Raw genomic sequence first — 14,218 nt, 5'->3', positions numbered from 1 at the left:
ACCAGCACTTTTCTCCAAGGTGAACAGAGTAATTTTTCAAAGAATGACACTTATACAATTCTTAGTTACATCTCTGATATTACATTAATGAATTCATTTTATCAAATGAGTAATGACTGAACAACCTCATCTCAAGGTCATGTAAAGTCCTTGTGACAAAGACTTTGCAAATGGACATAATACTTGTATGATATTTATGTACAGAAATATAAATATAAATTTTCCATGTTGATTTTACAGTTAAAAGCATGAAAACTTATAAATGTACTTCAAACATTAAACAAGCATTTTCTGCAGGGGTATCATCTTTTAAAAGTGCAGTAGCTTTGCAAATGGGTATCACATCTTGTAAAAGTACACTAACTGAGTGTGCTGAAATTACCTTTGCATCATATTTATGCATGTACAAAAATAAAAATAATACATTTTCGATACAGATTTTACACATGAAAGCATAAAATGCATTTTTCATAGAGATTTTACACATGAAAGCATGAAATGCATTTTTCATAGAGGTTTTACACATAAAAGCTTGAAATGCATTTTTCATACAGATTTTACACATAAAAGCATGAAATGCATTTTTCATACAGATTTTACACATAAAAGCATGAAAACTCGTAAATTACTTCAAAAATTAAACACCCACTTCTGCAGGGTTTCTCAAGAATTTCGTGTGTGTGAAAAAATCGCGTATGCCCATTAGTTAGGTTCCAGTGAAAAGTTCATGTGTGTGTGAATTCGCGCAACTCGAATTGTGTAAGATCGAAGTATTACTGTAGTATGAAACAAATATTGTTTGCGTGTTATAAAGGTTTTTGATGTTAATTTGATCATCCGTGTAGAGAAAGTGATTTTTCCCAAGTCTGAAAGTATATAGTTTTGCTTTGGTCCATTGTCAGTAAAAAAGAATCTTTTTGAGTTGAATATTCAGGTTTTTAGTGTTTAGTTCATAGTTGTATTTTTGTAGTATGCAGTCCAAATTAATATTTTGAAATCAGTGTTTTTGCTCTTAGAACTTGTACACAAAGATTTACACATCCCTTATTTTCATAAATTTCATTCATTATTATTTACCAGGGTCGAAGAGACCATAAACTGTTATGTTGCATAACAACACTGTAGACCTCATATTCACAGATGTTCCAGCTGCTGTCAAGTCCAAGGTCTGTGAATGTATAGGCACTTCTGATCATTGCACCATTGAGATGGATATATCTGTCAAATCAGTATATTCCTAATTCCACAATGGGAAAAACGGCTTGGCTGAAATCGAGAGCCAACCGGGATTACATTATTGAAGCAGGCGTTAATATTTCAGATGCTGTATTTGACCCTGATCCCAAGAAAAAAGCTAAATGAAATGCTGATGGCTATTTTAATAAGGTATGTCCCTAGAAAGGTCATCAAATTCAAGACAGATTTCCAGCCATGGTTTGATGATACGTGTAGACGAGCTTACCATGGCAAACAGACCAAAATCAACACATGGAGATGAAATCGTTCAAATGAAAATTACCTGATTTTTGTTGAGTCTCGCTGTTCTGCAAATAGAACTTATTATACATCCAAGCAAAATTACAATAATTCCCTGAAGAGGAAACTTTAAGGAATTACTCAGCCTCATCTGTGGTGGACCAAATTGGCATCATCTATCTATGGGTCAGACTTTTAACAGATGATGGTAGATTGGTTACTGGCCATATGGAAAAGACAACTGCTTCTTGCATTTCACTTTAGGGATATTAAAAAATTCTGGATAATCTTGATAGGGGGGTTGGAGAAGTTCCTGATGGTTTGTTCCCTATGTTTTTTAAGAAAGTTTCTAGTGTGTTGTCTCTGAAGATTAGTAAAGTCTATAGATTTTAATGTTGACGTAGTATCTTTGTGGATGAGCGCAAGCTTAGTAATACAGTGCCTGTTCCAAAGAGTAGCATATCTGCAGACTGCAGTAACTACAGGCCAATTCTATTCTCCGTGTGCTCTCCAAAGTTGCTGAGAAACTTATTTTTAAGCCAATATATAATTATGTAGAATCTAAAGGATTGTTAGTTCATAGTCAATAAGCATGTAGGAAGCAGTTAAGTACCTGTGATGCTCTTTTAGACTTGACATGCCATTTGCAAGAGAACCTTGATAAGAGCTTTGAGTGCAGAGTAATTCAAATAGATTTTACTGCTGCTTTCGGTGTAGTAAATCACAAGGCATTCATTTGTAAATTTCAGAATCTTGGAGTGGGTGGACATGTTTTAGGGTTACTTCATGATTTCCTTGTAGCTAGGCAGGAGCGAGTTGCTATTGATGACATCTTTAGTGAGCCAAGATCTATTGTATCTGGAGATCAAAGGGTAGTGTTCTTGGTCCACTGTTATTTTTAATGAGTACAAGTGATATGGTTGTTGGCCTGGAAAACAAGATTGCTTAGTTTGCCGATGATGCAATACTTTTGGGTGTAGTAGTCTCAACTTATGAGAAACAGAGTTGCCCTCAGCCTCAATCGGGACACGGACTGGATAAGTGAATGGTGTAGTTGGTGGGGTATGAGGCAGAACTTCAGTAAAACAAAAACTGTTGGTTAGTAGATCTTGTACAGATTTTCCACCCCATACTCCCCTTCAGGTGGATGGGACTTTGCTGAATGAGTCTGAAGCTGTAACTATTCTAAGTGTAACTTTCAACTCACTTCTTACTTTTGAGAAACATCTAATGAAAGTGTCAGCAAATGCTGCACGAAAGTTAGGTATTGTAGGAAAGTCCTCATATTTATAACAGTGGTGAAATCAGTGCAACCTGTTTTAGGTCATTTGTGCTTACTTTGCTAGAATACTGTTCTCCGGTATGGATGTCTGTTTCTACCAGAGATTTATCTCTTTTAGAAAGAGTGGTTCGTGTTGGTAGGTTTCTGTTTCCTAATATTAGCAGTTATGAGTTGGACCATGAATGGACGGTCTCATGTTTGTCAATTTTTCACAATTGATCCCTGATCCCTGCCAAGAGTAACCAGATTTGCTGAACAGCAGCGCCAGTATGCATAAATGTGCCTTGCTGTAGAACTTTTCAGTTCCAGAGGTCCTTTATTCCTCACACCATTGGACTGTGGAACAGTCTCCTGAGGATGTCAGGCAATTGGAACTTCAAAAGTTCAAGTGAAGATGCAGTGCATTAATACCCTAATATTGTTCTTCTTGCATTTTAACCCTCTAACGCCGAGCATCTATTTACAAAAACGTCTCCCATATGCCGCGTTCGGCGTTGGGAAGCTACGCGCAAAAAAGTTTTTTCAAAAATCACAGCACGCTTTGTTTTTAAGATTAAGAGTTAATTTTTTGGCTTCTTTTTTTTGTAATTGCCTGAAGTTTAGTATGCAACCATCAGAAATGAAAAATATCATTATCATATATAAATATTGAAATATATGACAGCGCAAAAAAATTTTCATATATAATTTTATACAAATTGCGCTGTGAGCAAAACGGTTAAAGCTAACGGGTTATGGGTTATTTTTTTTTTTTTTGTATTGTACACTAAATTGCGATGATTTTGGTATATAACAAATTGTAAAACGATCAAAGCAACACAGAGAAAATATTATCACAGAATGATGCATGAATTAGTAACACGCGGACGAAAAAAATGTTTTTTCAAAATTCACCATAAATCGAAATATTGTGCTAGAGACTTCCGTTTGTTGAAAAATGAAGCTAATTGATTGAATATTACTAGACTGTAAGTGTTTTAGCTTACAATTGCAATTTTCGACCATTTGGTCGAAGTTAAAGTTGACCGAAGGTAGAATTTTTCTATTTATCGTGATTTATATGTAAATATTTCAAAACTGATAAAAGCTACAACCACGAGTTATTTTCTGTTGTATTCTACATGAAATTGCGCACATTTTCATATATAAAACTTTATGTAACGATTAATATAAATGGTGCAAACATTACGACAATGTGATTTAAAGAATTTCTGAGATGTTCGGCAGAGTTACCGCACGGACGTAAGGAAAATGTTTTGTCAAAAATTCACCATAAATCGAAATATTGTGCTAGAGACTTCCAATTTATTGCAAAATGAAGGTAAATGATTGAATATTACTAGAATGTAAGAGTTTTAGCTTACAATTGCGTTTTTTGCACCATTTGGTCGAAAGTTAAAGTTGACCGAAGGTTGAAATTTTGGCAGTTATCGTGATTTATGTGAAAATATTTCAAAACTGATAAAAGCTATAACCATGAGTTATTTTCTGTTGTATTCTACATGAAATTTGCAAATTTTCATATATAAAAGTTTATGTAACGACTAATGTAAAACGATGCAAACATTACGACAACGTGATTTGAAAGAATTTCTGAGATGTTGGACGAGTTACCGGCGCACAGACGTAAGGAAAAGTTTTTTTTTCCAGAAATTCACCATAAATCGAAATATTCCGGTAGAGACTTCCAGTTTGTTGCAAAATGAAGGTACATGATTGAATATTACTAGAATGTTAGGGGTTTAGCTTATAATTGCGTTTTTTTTACCATTTTTGATTAGTTAAAGTTGACTGAAGCTTGAAATTTTGGCAGTTATCGTGATTTATATGAAAATATTTCCAAACTGATAAAAGCTACAACCATGAGTTATTTTCTGTTGTATTCTACATGAAATTGCGCACATTTCCATATATAAAACTTTATGTAACGACTAATATAAAACGGTGCAAAAATTACAACAAAATGACGAAAGAATTTCTGAAATTTTCGGCCGAGTTACTGCGCGTGGACGTAAGGAAAAGTTTTTTCAAAATTCACCAATTCACCAAAAATCGAAATATTGTGCTGGAGACTTCCAATTTGTTGCAAAATGAAGGTAAATGATTGAATATTACTAGAATGTAAGAGTTTTTTAGCTTACAATTATGTTTTTCGACCATTTCGGGTCGAAGTCAAAGTTGACCGAAGGTTGAAATTTTTGTAGTCGACGATACGGCACGTCCACTTGGCACCCAACAGACAATTTTAGTCGACGATGATACGCCCAGTCGGGCGTTTAAGGGTTAATAGTTTTATCTATTAATTTATTTTTCCTTTCTTAATAAGTGCGATCTCTTTCTGTATTTCCCTTTACCTCCTCTTACTTCTTCCTAATGAACACCATATTCTTTGGAAGCTTGAATTTCAAGTTAGTGGCCCCTGTGGGATTGTTTCATATGAATAGTGTTGATCTTCTGAATAATAATAATAATAATTATTAATAATAATAATAACATGCTGTTGTCACGCCTGTGTAAGGAGGATGAAGGGAAAACTGAGATAGTCACTGTGGACAGGAGATAGAGCCCTCAGGTCCTGAGTCCTTTGTATACCATCACTGGAAGAACAAGCACTAATCTGGTCGAGACCAACAGGAGATAGAGCCCTCAGGTACTGATTCCTTTATATACTATCACTGGAACAACAAGCACTAGTCTGGCTGAGACCAAGCATAAGAGAATATTTGAGAATGGGTGGTATGTCTTACGGAGACCTGGAGGTACTATGAAAGTGTAACTCCTTTGAGGATGAACAGCAGCTACTCTGTCAAAAAGTCTGATATTGGTGTGGCATATCATGGGAGAGGCAAAGGAATATGATTGGTTATTTAAGTAGAAGGCATGAAGAGTTGACTAGAAAGAGAGAGAAAGTTTTCTTCAAAATTAGACCATGAAGAATGTATTTTAATGCATTATGTTAGCCTCGTAGGCATAAGACAAGGTAATTGGAGTTTTAATTTTACTTATAACTTTTAGTGACCATCTATTCAATGAAGGAAGGGGAATTTTCAAAGTTAACTACTCGCTAGTGAAATTCACAGGTATAAATTTTACAATTAATAAAGAAGGGAATGATCTTGATTCCTTAGACAATCTGAAATGGTGATGCATGTGAGAGAGAGGAATGAAGCCACAGAGAGAGGAGAAAGAGATGAATTTTATATGCCAAATCAGTCATGTGTGCAGTAAACAAGCCAAGTAGACTTATGCTAAAATTAACATATATAATATGCAAGGGACAATTTTCATTGCAAACAAGAAGCAACAATTATGATAAATCGTAATTATTTTCTGCTATAAAATAATGAAATGCTAGTTACAATTGAATTCTTGCAATCCATAGAGATACATTTGTAGAGTGGCAATGGTGTATTTCAAGGACAATTTTCAAGGCCATATGTGAAATTCTAACTTAACAGATATCTTTGGTGCAATGGCACGCCCCTCAGAATGAGGCATCAATACTTGAAAGGGGAAAGAGATAGAAAGTTTATATAATTTTTACAGTGCAGCTGCAGTTTGTCCTCAAAGGAGTTACCCTCATGGTCCTGCCCAGGGTTCCATAAGACAAACCAACTAATATCAAGAATTTTTGCATAGCTGTTCTTGGCCAGAATAGTGCCTGATGACACACATGCAATAGTTTGGCCATTTTCACCATCACTCTTAAGTCTTCGTTACGGAACAAGTTTTATGTTGGCTCCTAATTTTTTTATACTTGTGTTCTAAAGATACAGAGATGTCGCAGCTTGCTGCTGAGAAAAGTTAAGCACATAGCCTTTAGCCCCCTTTTGAAAGTATTATATTATTGTGTTTGCAAAAATTTGAGTGAAATCACTGCATTTGCTCTGATTAGTGTATTCCCCAAGAAGGGAATTCATCATAGGCCAGGGGATCATGTATTTAACACCCTTTAACCCAAGCTGCCCCTTTAAAACTCGTAGTATGTTTGGAATATGGTCGTTATGTATGTAATCCGATAGTTTATCAGTCTACATATATAATTTAAGGATCATTGTAAGTAAAGTAATTATATTTTGTATAAGGTCCACAATTATATATCAGTGGTAGAATGTGAGACTTTATAAAAATGTATAAAAAGCTTTCGAACCCTATCCTGGGTTCATCTTTAGAGTTGGACTGAAGATGAATGCATGATAGGATCCAAAAGCTTTGTATACATTTTTATAAAGTCTTACATTCTACCATGGACATATTATTGTGGACCTTATACAAAGTTGCTCCTGTTCTCAGCATTGAGAGTTCTACATAAAGTAGTTATAGCTTAACATTCGTGACTTTTACGACCTTGACTTGCAGCTTATTATTAAGCATCTAGAAATTGAGTGTTTTTTTTCTCTCCATATTCTTTTGTTAAATTCCAGTGTGGGAAATGTAATTAAGAGACATTAATCCCCCTATTTAAGTGTAACATCAGGGTTTCATTCCATGTTTTAACAGTTACCTCAAGCTATTTGTATGTTATGAATCATATGGGAATAGGAACTTTAAATCTTTGCCAATTCAGAGATACAATTGATGCCACAAAAAATACCTTTAGACTCGAACCATAAGCCATCTATCATTTGGTGCTGGTATAGGTTTCAGAGACTGCAAAACTCTTTCACTTTGAACTGTTGAGAGTGAAAGGCTTTTTGTATGCTGGGAATCATACCAAAAAGCTCCCCAACTACATGGTTGTAGATTAAAATAGATGTTGAACTAAGATATAAGCAATCCCATCTTGGGAATTCCTGAATATCTGATATTACAGGTGCTATATTTGCATCACCAGAATATGGCAGAGCTGTGAGGAACGTGGTGTTTCAGTTGCTGTTTACAGAAAGCTCTGAATTTAGTGCTGGCATTGATATGGAGTATTTACCAGTGAATTTTATTGCAAGGGCCCCCTATTCATTGCAGCATCTGTTTATGTCTCAAAGCTTTATGGAATTTTAGCATTTTATTTGGTATTGGGACAATAGCGTCTATTGATGAATGAAAATTTACCACTTAGTGATGTAAAAAATGGTTTTACATTGTTGTTGTCAATTTTACAAATCTATTAGTTTTAAAATTAAACTTCACTGAAAATTCCTCTAGAAAAAGTTACTACCATTTGTACAAAGATTTTTTGCCTGGTATCAGAAATTTTGCTCTAAAGTGGAAAGCATTTAATGAGGAATAAAAAAGAGAGATCATGGTATCAGCATACTTGGAAGATGAGAGGTAGCCCCATGTACACAAACAGACTGCAAACTTCATTAGTAGACTTCCCATTTAGGCTGAAGGCAAGGATAGCAGTTGCGTTGATTGTAAGATCTTTGGAGGAGAATTGTTGTGTATGACACCATTAAGATTTAATTTTTTTCGTAGAGATTTTGATTTTGATGTTATTTTACATTAATGTACCCTCTTAAATGATATTGGCATCAATGACCATGCCACTCATGATGTTATTAAAATTAATCATTCATTCATTATCTTTGGGACAGTGCATAGCATGTATATGATTGTGTTCCTTAAAAAATTTGGCTGTTGGAGGTTTAATACTGCTATGCATGTGCTGGCTTTCCCTAACAGGCTAACAGATTATCGCTGCCTACAGCACAAGCTCACAGTTTTTATTCATTGTTGTTTTATTGAAACTGGCTCGTAACTCATATTGCAGATTGTATAGCACAATTTTCTGTGACCTGTTTAATGCTTGAATTGATGAAGTTTATACCTCACTGAGAACTGGTAACCTAAAATGACCACACCCTAATTGGTAAAAAATTGGATTTGGTAGGTGCTACAGTAACAAGGAAATAAATGTGTCATATATTATCAATGACAATGTCATTACTGAAGTATTGATGGTTTTATGATTTTGACTTAATCTGTGATTCTCAAAGATTAAGCTACGGGAGTTTATTTTTGTTTGTTATTATTTATGGTGATGTAAATACCAAAATATTAATTCTACTCAGACATACTGGCTGGTATAATACACATATTTTTTATTTCATTTTTTAAAATTTGCACTGCAAATGATCACTTGTGAGTTTTTGAGATGTTAGCACATTTTCACAAAATTTCTTGCAATTATCATGTGATTGCTTCAAATGGCACAATTCCCATATTTTTCATTGCTTACGTGGCACTGTGTACCAATGCATTGTGTGAGTTGAGCTTTTTATGTTCATAAGTCATTGCCTTATTAGTTTTTAATGTACCATGGTACATATGTAAGAGTAATATCTTTTGGTATTGTTGGTATACTACTAGATTATTCCTAGGTTCGCAAAATATGCATTATATTGTCAGGTAAATTACAGTAATTTTGTTATTGGCATTTGCTTTCATTCTCTATTCCTATTTTTAAGTTTTCAGTTTTTATAAACAGTACATTACAGTAAGCCTGCCTTTACAATCTATGGTACAAATTTTTTTTTTGCATATGCAGTATTCCTTTGATGAGATTGATGATTTAAAATGTTTTCATTCTGATCAGAAATTTAATGTCACTGGTAAAATGTGTTCTTTTTTAGCATCAGAGGTAGCAGCGTTGTGCAAAATTTTTATGTACAGCATTGTTTACAGGGCAGTATACAGACATCACAATTCCTGTGTGATGCCCAATGTGGCATCAGTAACCATTTAGCAATTATAGTTAGGATGTATACCCTGCTCTTTGGGCTCAGTCATTTCTTATCAACTTTAGAGAGTTAAATTTATTGTGAACCTTCAGGGGAATTTCTAATTGCACTATTACAATTTGATTTTTGAATGAGTAAGAGTAACTTATTCCCAAATTTCCCATGCATATGCATGGGATGAGGATTCTAAGCCTTAGAAAGTGGTAAAAATAAGTCTGAAAATATACAAGAGCTTAGCTCTTGAAGTGAAGCTGGTCAGAGTGAGACAAGGCAACAAAGGACAAGTTACCAGTAGTATTGTCAAGGCTCGTGTGTACCCTTGAAATTGACTATCTTAATGGCCCTTAAGGAGGATGCTGTTCTTGCAACAAGTAAGAATGTCCTCTTTAGATGCCAAGAGAATTACAAAGACTTACAACCTTTTTGTGGTAAAAGTGTAGAGTCATCCTTTCATTTGGTTCAGGATATAAATAGGAGACAGGCTAGCATATTTACCAAGATGATAGCACTGACAGGTTGACTGCCATTAATCCAGCACTCGTTAATCCAGTTCCATCACTAATCTGGCTCTAATTTCGGTTAGCACAGTCTTAAGTTTTCCAGGTCACCGCTACTGTTTGGTGGCGCTACTTGTGTGTGTACGTAAGTACCCTATGCACACAATTGTGTTTTATCTTTTGGGTTGTAAAATAAATTAGAAAATGCATTAAAAATATAAATGAGAATAGCATAAAATATAAATAAGAAAATCATAAGTGTAACAGCATGAAACAAAACAAGCAGTAGGAAGTTCTGTGACTCTAGTGAATGAATTTGAGCATTCGTACGTACCTTGCGCACATGATTGTGTTCATCTTTTGGGCTATAAAATACAGTAAAAATAGGACGAAGAATAGCATAAAATATAAAGTTAAAAAATCAGAAGCTTAACAACATGAACCAAAACAAGCTGTAGCAAGTTCTCTGATGCCAGAGAATGAGTTTTTGCGTTCTTACATATGCTACGCACACGATTGCATTTATCTTTAAGGTTATAAAATAAAAAATGAGAAAATACAATAAAAATAGAAATGAGAATAGTGTAAAGTATAAACTAAAAAAATCATAAGTGTAATGGGCCTGATGAATAAAACATCAAGCAATTGCTTAGAGCAGTTGCTCAAGTTCAAGCAAATGCTTAGAAATTATCAGCAATTGCTTCATTCCCAGTGAATAAAAACTAGCAATTGCTTTAAAAAGTTTAAGGCAGCTCACGAGGTGCTTGAAACTCCGGTGACTGCAGTGACAGATATTAGTGCTAATCCACAGTTTTTGAGGTCGCTGAGATGAATAGTGACACTCCCGATGCCCTTTAAGTCCAAGATCAGCCCCGATAGGGAGGGGATGGGAAGGGGGTGACATGTAGAAATAACCGAAACTGACAGATATTAGTGTCATAGCCATAGTTTTTGAGGTTGCTGAATTAATAGTGACACTCCTGATGCCCTTCAAGTCCAAGTTCAGCCCTGATAGGAAGGCGGGGTGAGAAGGGGGTGGGAAGGTGGTGACATGTAAAAATAACTGAAACAACAGATATTAGTGTATAATCCATAGTTTTCGAGGTCCCTGAGAAGAGTAGTGACACTCTCGAAGCCCTTTAATTCCAAGTTCACCCTTGATAGGAAGGGGGGGGCGAGAAATGAGTGGGAAGGTGGTGACATGTAAAAATAACTTAAACAACAGATATTAGTGTCTTATCCGTAGTTTCCGAGATCCCTGAGAAAAATAGTGACACTCCTGATGCCCTTTAATTCCAAGTTCAGCCCTGATAGGAAGGCGGGGTGAGAAAGGGGTGGGAAGGGGGTGACATTTAAAAATAACTAAAACGACAGATATTTGCGTCTAATCCACAGTCTTCAAGGTTCTTGAGAGTAGTGACACTCTTGGTACCGTTTAAGTCCAAGTTCAGTCCCGATAAGAAGGGGGTGGGAAGGTGGTGATATGTAAAAATAACAGAAAACTGCAGATATTAGTGTCTAATCCATAGTTTTCAAGGTCATTCAGATGAATAGTGACACCCCGATGCCCTTCAAGTCCAAGTTCAGCCCCGATAGAAAAGAGGGATGAGAAGGGGTAACAAATAAAATGTAAAAAAACGACAAACATTAGTTCCTAATCAATAGTTTTCGAGGCCACTAAGATGAATAATGACACTCCCGATGCCCTTTAAGTCCAAGTTCAGCCCTGATAGAAATGGGGGGTGAAATATAAAATGTCAAAAATGCAGGGCAATGTAACTGTACCTGAAGCAACTAGCAACTATCTTAACAGGAGAGGGACAGAGAGAGAGAGAGTAGAGGGGGTGTTGGGAGGAGAGAGGATTTACTGGTTGTCACTCAGAGTTTTCCCAGGCAGCACCAGGTTGGTCAGCTAGTATGTATATATATATATATATATATATATATATATATATATGAAATTTTTTATCACACCGCGATTTATATACAATCATGAAGATACAAATGGGGTTTAATATCAAATTCATTTCTACCTCAGTATCTCCGATGGAGAATTATCACTAAGGAATTTATATAAGTGATAAATGAACAGGTACCACTGGGACGGAACCCTTGACATGGACCCATTCAACGACTCCAGTAGACGTTACCTGAGAGCCATCTGTTCGCCCCAGTGGTACCTGTTCATTTATCGCTATATAAATTCCAGTAGGTGATAATTCTCCATCGGAGATATACTGAGGTAGCGTGAATTTGATATTAAACGACATTTGTAGTTTCATGATTATATATATATATATATATATATATATATATATATATATATATATATATATATATATATATATATATATATATATATATATATATATATATATATATACACATATATATATATATACATATACATGGGACTCGTGTATCTCTCATTACCCGTTGGAAAATTAAAGACTGGGTAAAAATTCTGACCTGTTTTAGATTTAATTGTAAACCATTATTGAAGGAATCTACAAAGGCTTAGAAATGAGGTAGAAACCAGTCAGAATTTGTACCCAGTCTTTGATTTTCCTAGTGGCAATGACATGTATCTATATACATACATACATGTATACTACATACATACCTACACGCACACACATAAATAAAGATAAAGTCTGCTAAGTAAAGGACGACAGACCAGACAGTCGAAAGGCCTCGCAGTATCCAGTGTTTCCCTCTCCTTCGTGGATTTTATCTTTATTTATATATTCATCACATGCAGTCCCCAGTTATCGGCGGGGTTCCATTCCCGACAGCGTGACAATAACCAAAAATCGCTGGCAACCGAAAATTGGTGATAACAGTGCCGATCCTCAGTTATCGGCGCTGATAAAGGAGATCAGCGCTACCGATAACTGAGGATCAGCACTGATAACCGGGAATCAGTGTTGAAAATCTGGTTATCATCGTCGCTAGACAAGCGTCGTAAAACCAGATCGTCAATAACCGTGGACTGCCTGTGTATACACTATCGATTTTGATTATGTCGATTATGTATTCAAGGTAACAAATCTGTGACAGCATGGTCTTCTCATACCTCTCTCTGTGATTTGCTCATCTTTTGTCTTCATTACCCTCTTGTGTCCATAAACATTTCCACAACTTGCAGTAGTTTTCAATGGTCTACTGCCTTCTATACAGTGCTAGGAGATTTAGTTTATTGTAATGAGAGCATTTGCATTGTTTTAGGAACAAACTGTAATGTTACACAGACAGATAGAGTTGTCATCATAGTTGTTATTGCTAGATTTTGACCTCGTAGGTTTCGTGCACAGTATCTAGTACTTACTTGATTCATCTTTATATGGCTAATTTTCATTTGATGAATGTGATGATATCTGTTCAGAAAAGCTGCTTTCACTTTTATAAAAGTAAAATTATCAATTCTGGTGAAGTTTTGACAGATTACTTGAAATTCAGTGCACTATTACAACTTTTCTGTATTAGTATGTTTTATGTAATGAATGTGCAGCTATGGATTACTCTTCTTGAAATATGTGCTGATATACTGTATTTAAATGGTAGGACTTCATATTTCTTTTATAACATTTCCTCCAGAGTTATCAAAGTTTGGTGTTATTTCAAACTGAATGCAAGTTTCCTGAAATTGTTGTTCAGTATAATATTTGGTTAAGTTAGAACATTTTTTTTACATTTTTATATTTTTGTAACTGGCATATATTAACTTTACTGGTTTGGTGTTTGATATAATATAAAGCACTCAGCTACTGTATTTTAATTTCAGTTGTAAGCATTCATATACAAAATTTTGCTAATATTAACTGTAATAAAAGATTCTTGTGTCTTTTGACATGACAAAAAGGCTTCAAGGAGCATGGTAATGGTGTGTGACAGAATTTATTCAATGAATGGCCCTAATTGCAGGAGAAGAATAAGAGCAGTATGATGCAGTTCTCTGTTGATGATCTTCAAAAGAAACTGTCTCAAACCTTTAGTGACTTGGCCGAATCACAGGACAAAGTGTCCCAACTTGAAGCAACTTTGCATGGTCTTGAAATTGACAAACAAAAGGTAGAAAATTCTTTAGAAATGATCTGCTTACATCAGAGCTTTTGGGATAATTGTAGTAGTGTAAAAATATCTGTCAAACCAGCTATAGGTATTCCCCTCCCTCTTATATTATGTAGAGTATTTAGCCTCTCTTATAAATTTCACAACTGTTTCCAAAAATATAGATTTTATATATATGTGTGGATGCTTTTCTACTTATGTATTTTCATGCG

The 14,218-nt window shown here is 35.1% G+C and overlaps 1 protein-coding gene across 14 annotated transcripts in view; it reads left to right on the top strand.

Moving 5' to 3' along the window:
- LOC136848008 (protein GOLM2-like) overlaps positions 1-14,218 on the top strand; it is a 147,509-nt gene that overhangs the window by 36,155 nt on the left and 97,136 nt on the right. For 10 of the 14 annotated variants that reach the window (XM_067120020.1, XM_067120031.1, XM_067120025.1 and 7 more), the window contains one exon: positions 13,860-14,006. The exons of the other annotated variants lie outside the window; for them this stretch is intronic. In XM_067120020.1, coding sequence (XP_066976121.1) covers positions 13,860-14,006 — 147 coding nt within the window. The remainder of the gene's footprint in view (positions 1-13,859; positions 14,007-14,218) is intronic. 14 annotated transcript variants of the gene reach the window in all.

Source organism: Macrobrachium rosenbergii, chromosome 18 (genome assembly GCF_040412425.1).
Source record: "Macrobrachium rosenbergii isolate ZJJX-2024 chromosome 18, ASM4041242v1, whole genome shotgun sequence".
NCBI classification, from domain to species: Eukaryota; Metazoa; Arthropoda; class Malacostraca; order Decapoda; family Palaemonidae; genus Macrobrachium; species Macrobrachium rosenbergii.
The sequence above is the reverse complement of the archived record's forward strand: the minus strand, read 5'-3'. Positions and strand labels throughout refer to the sequence as shown.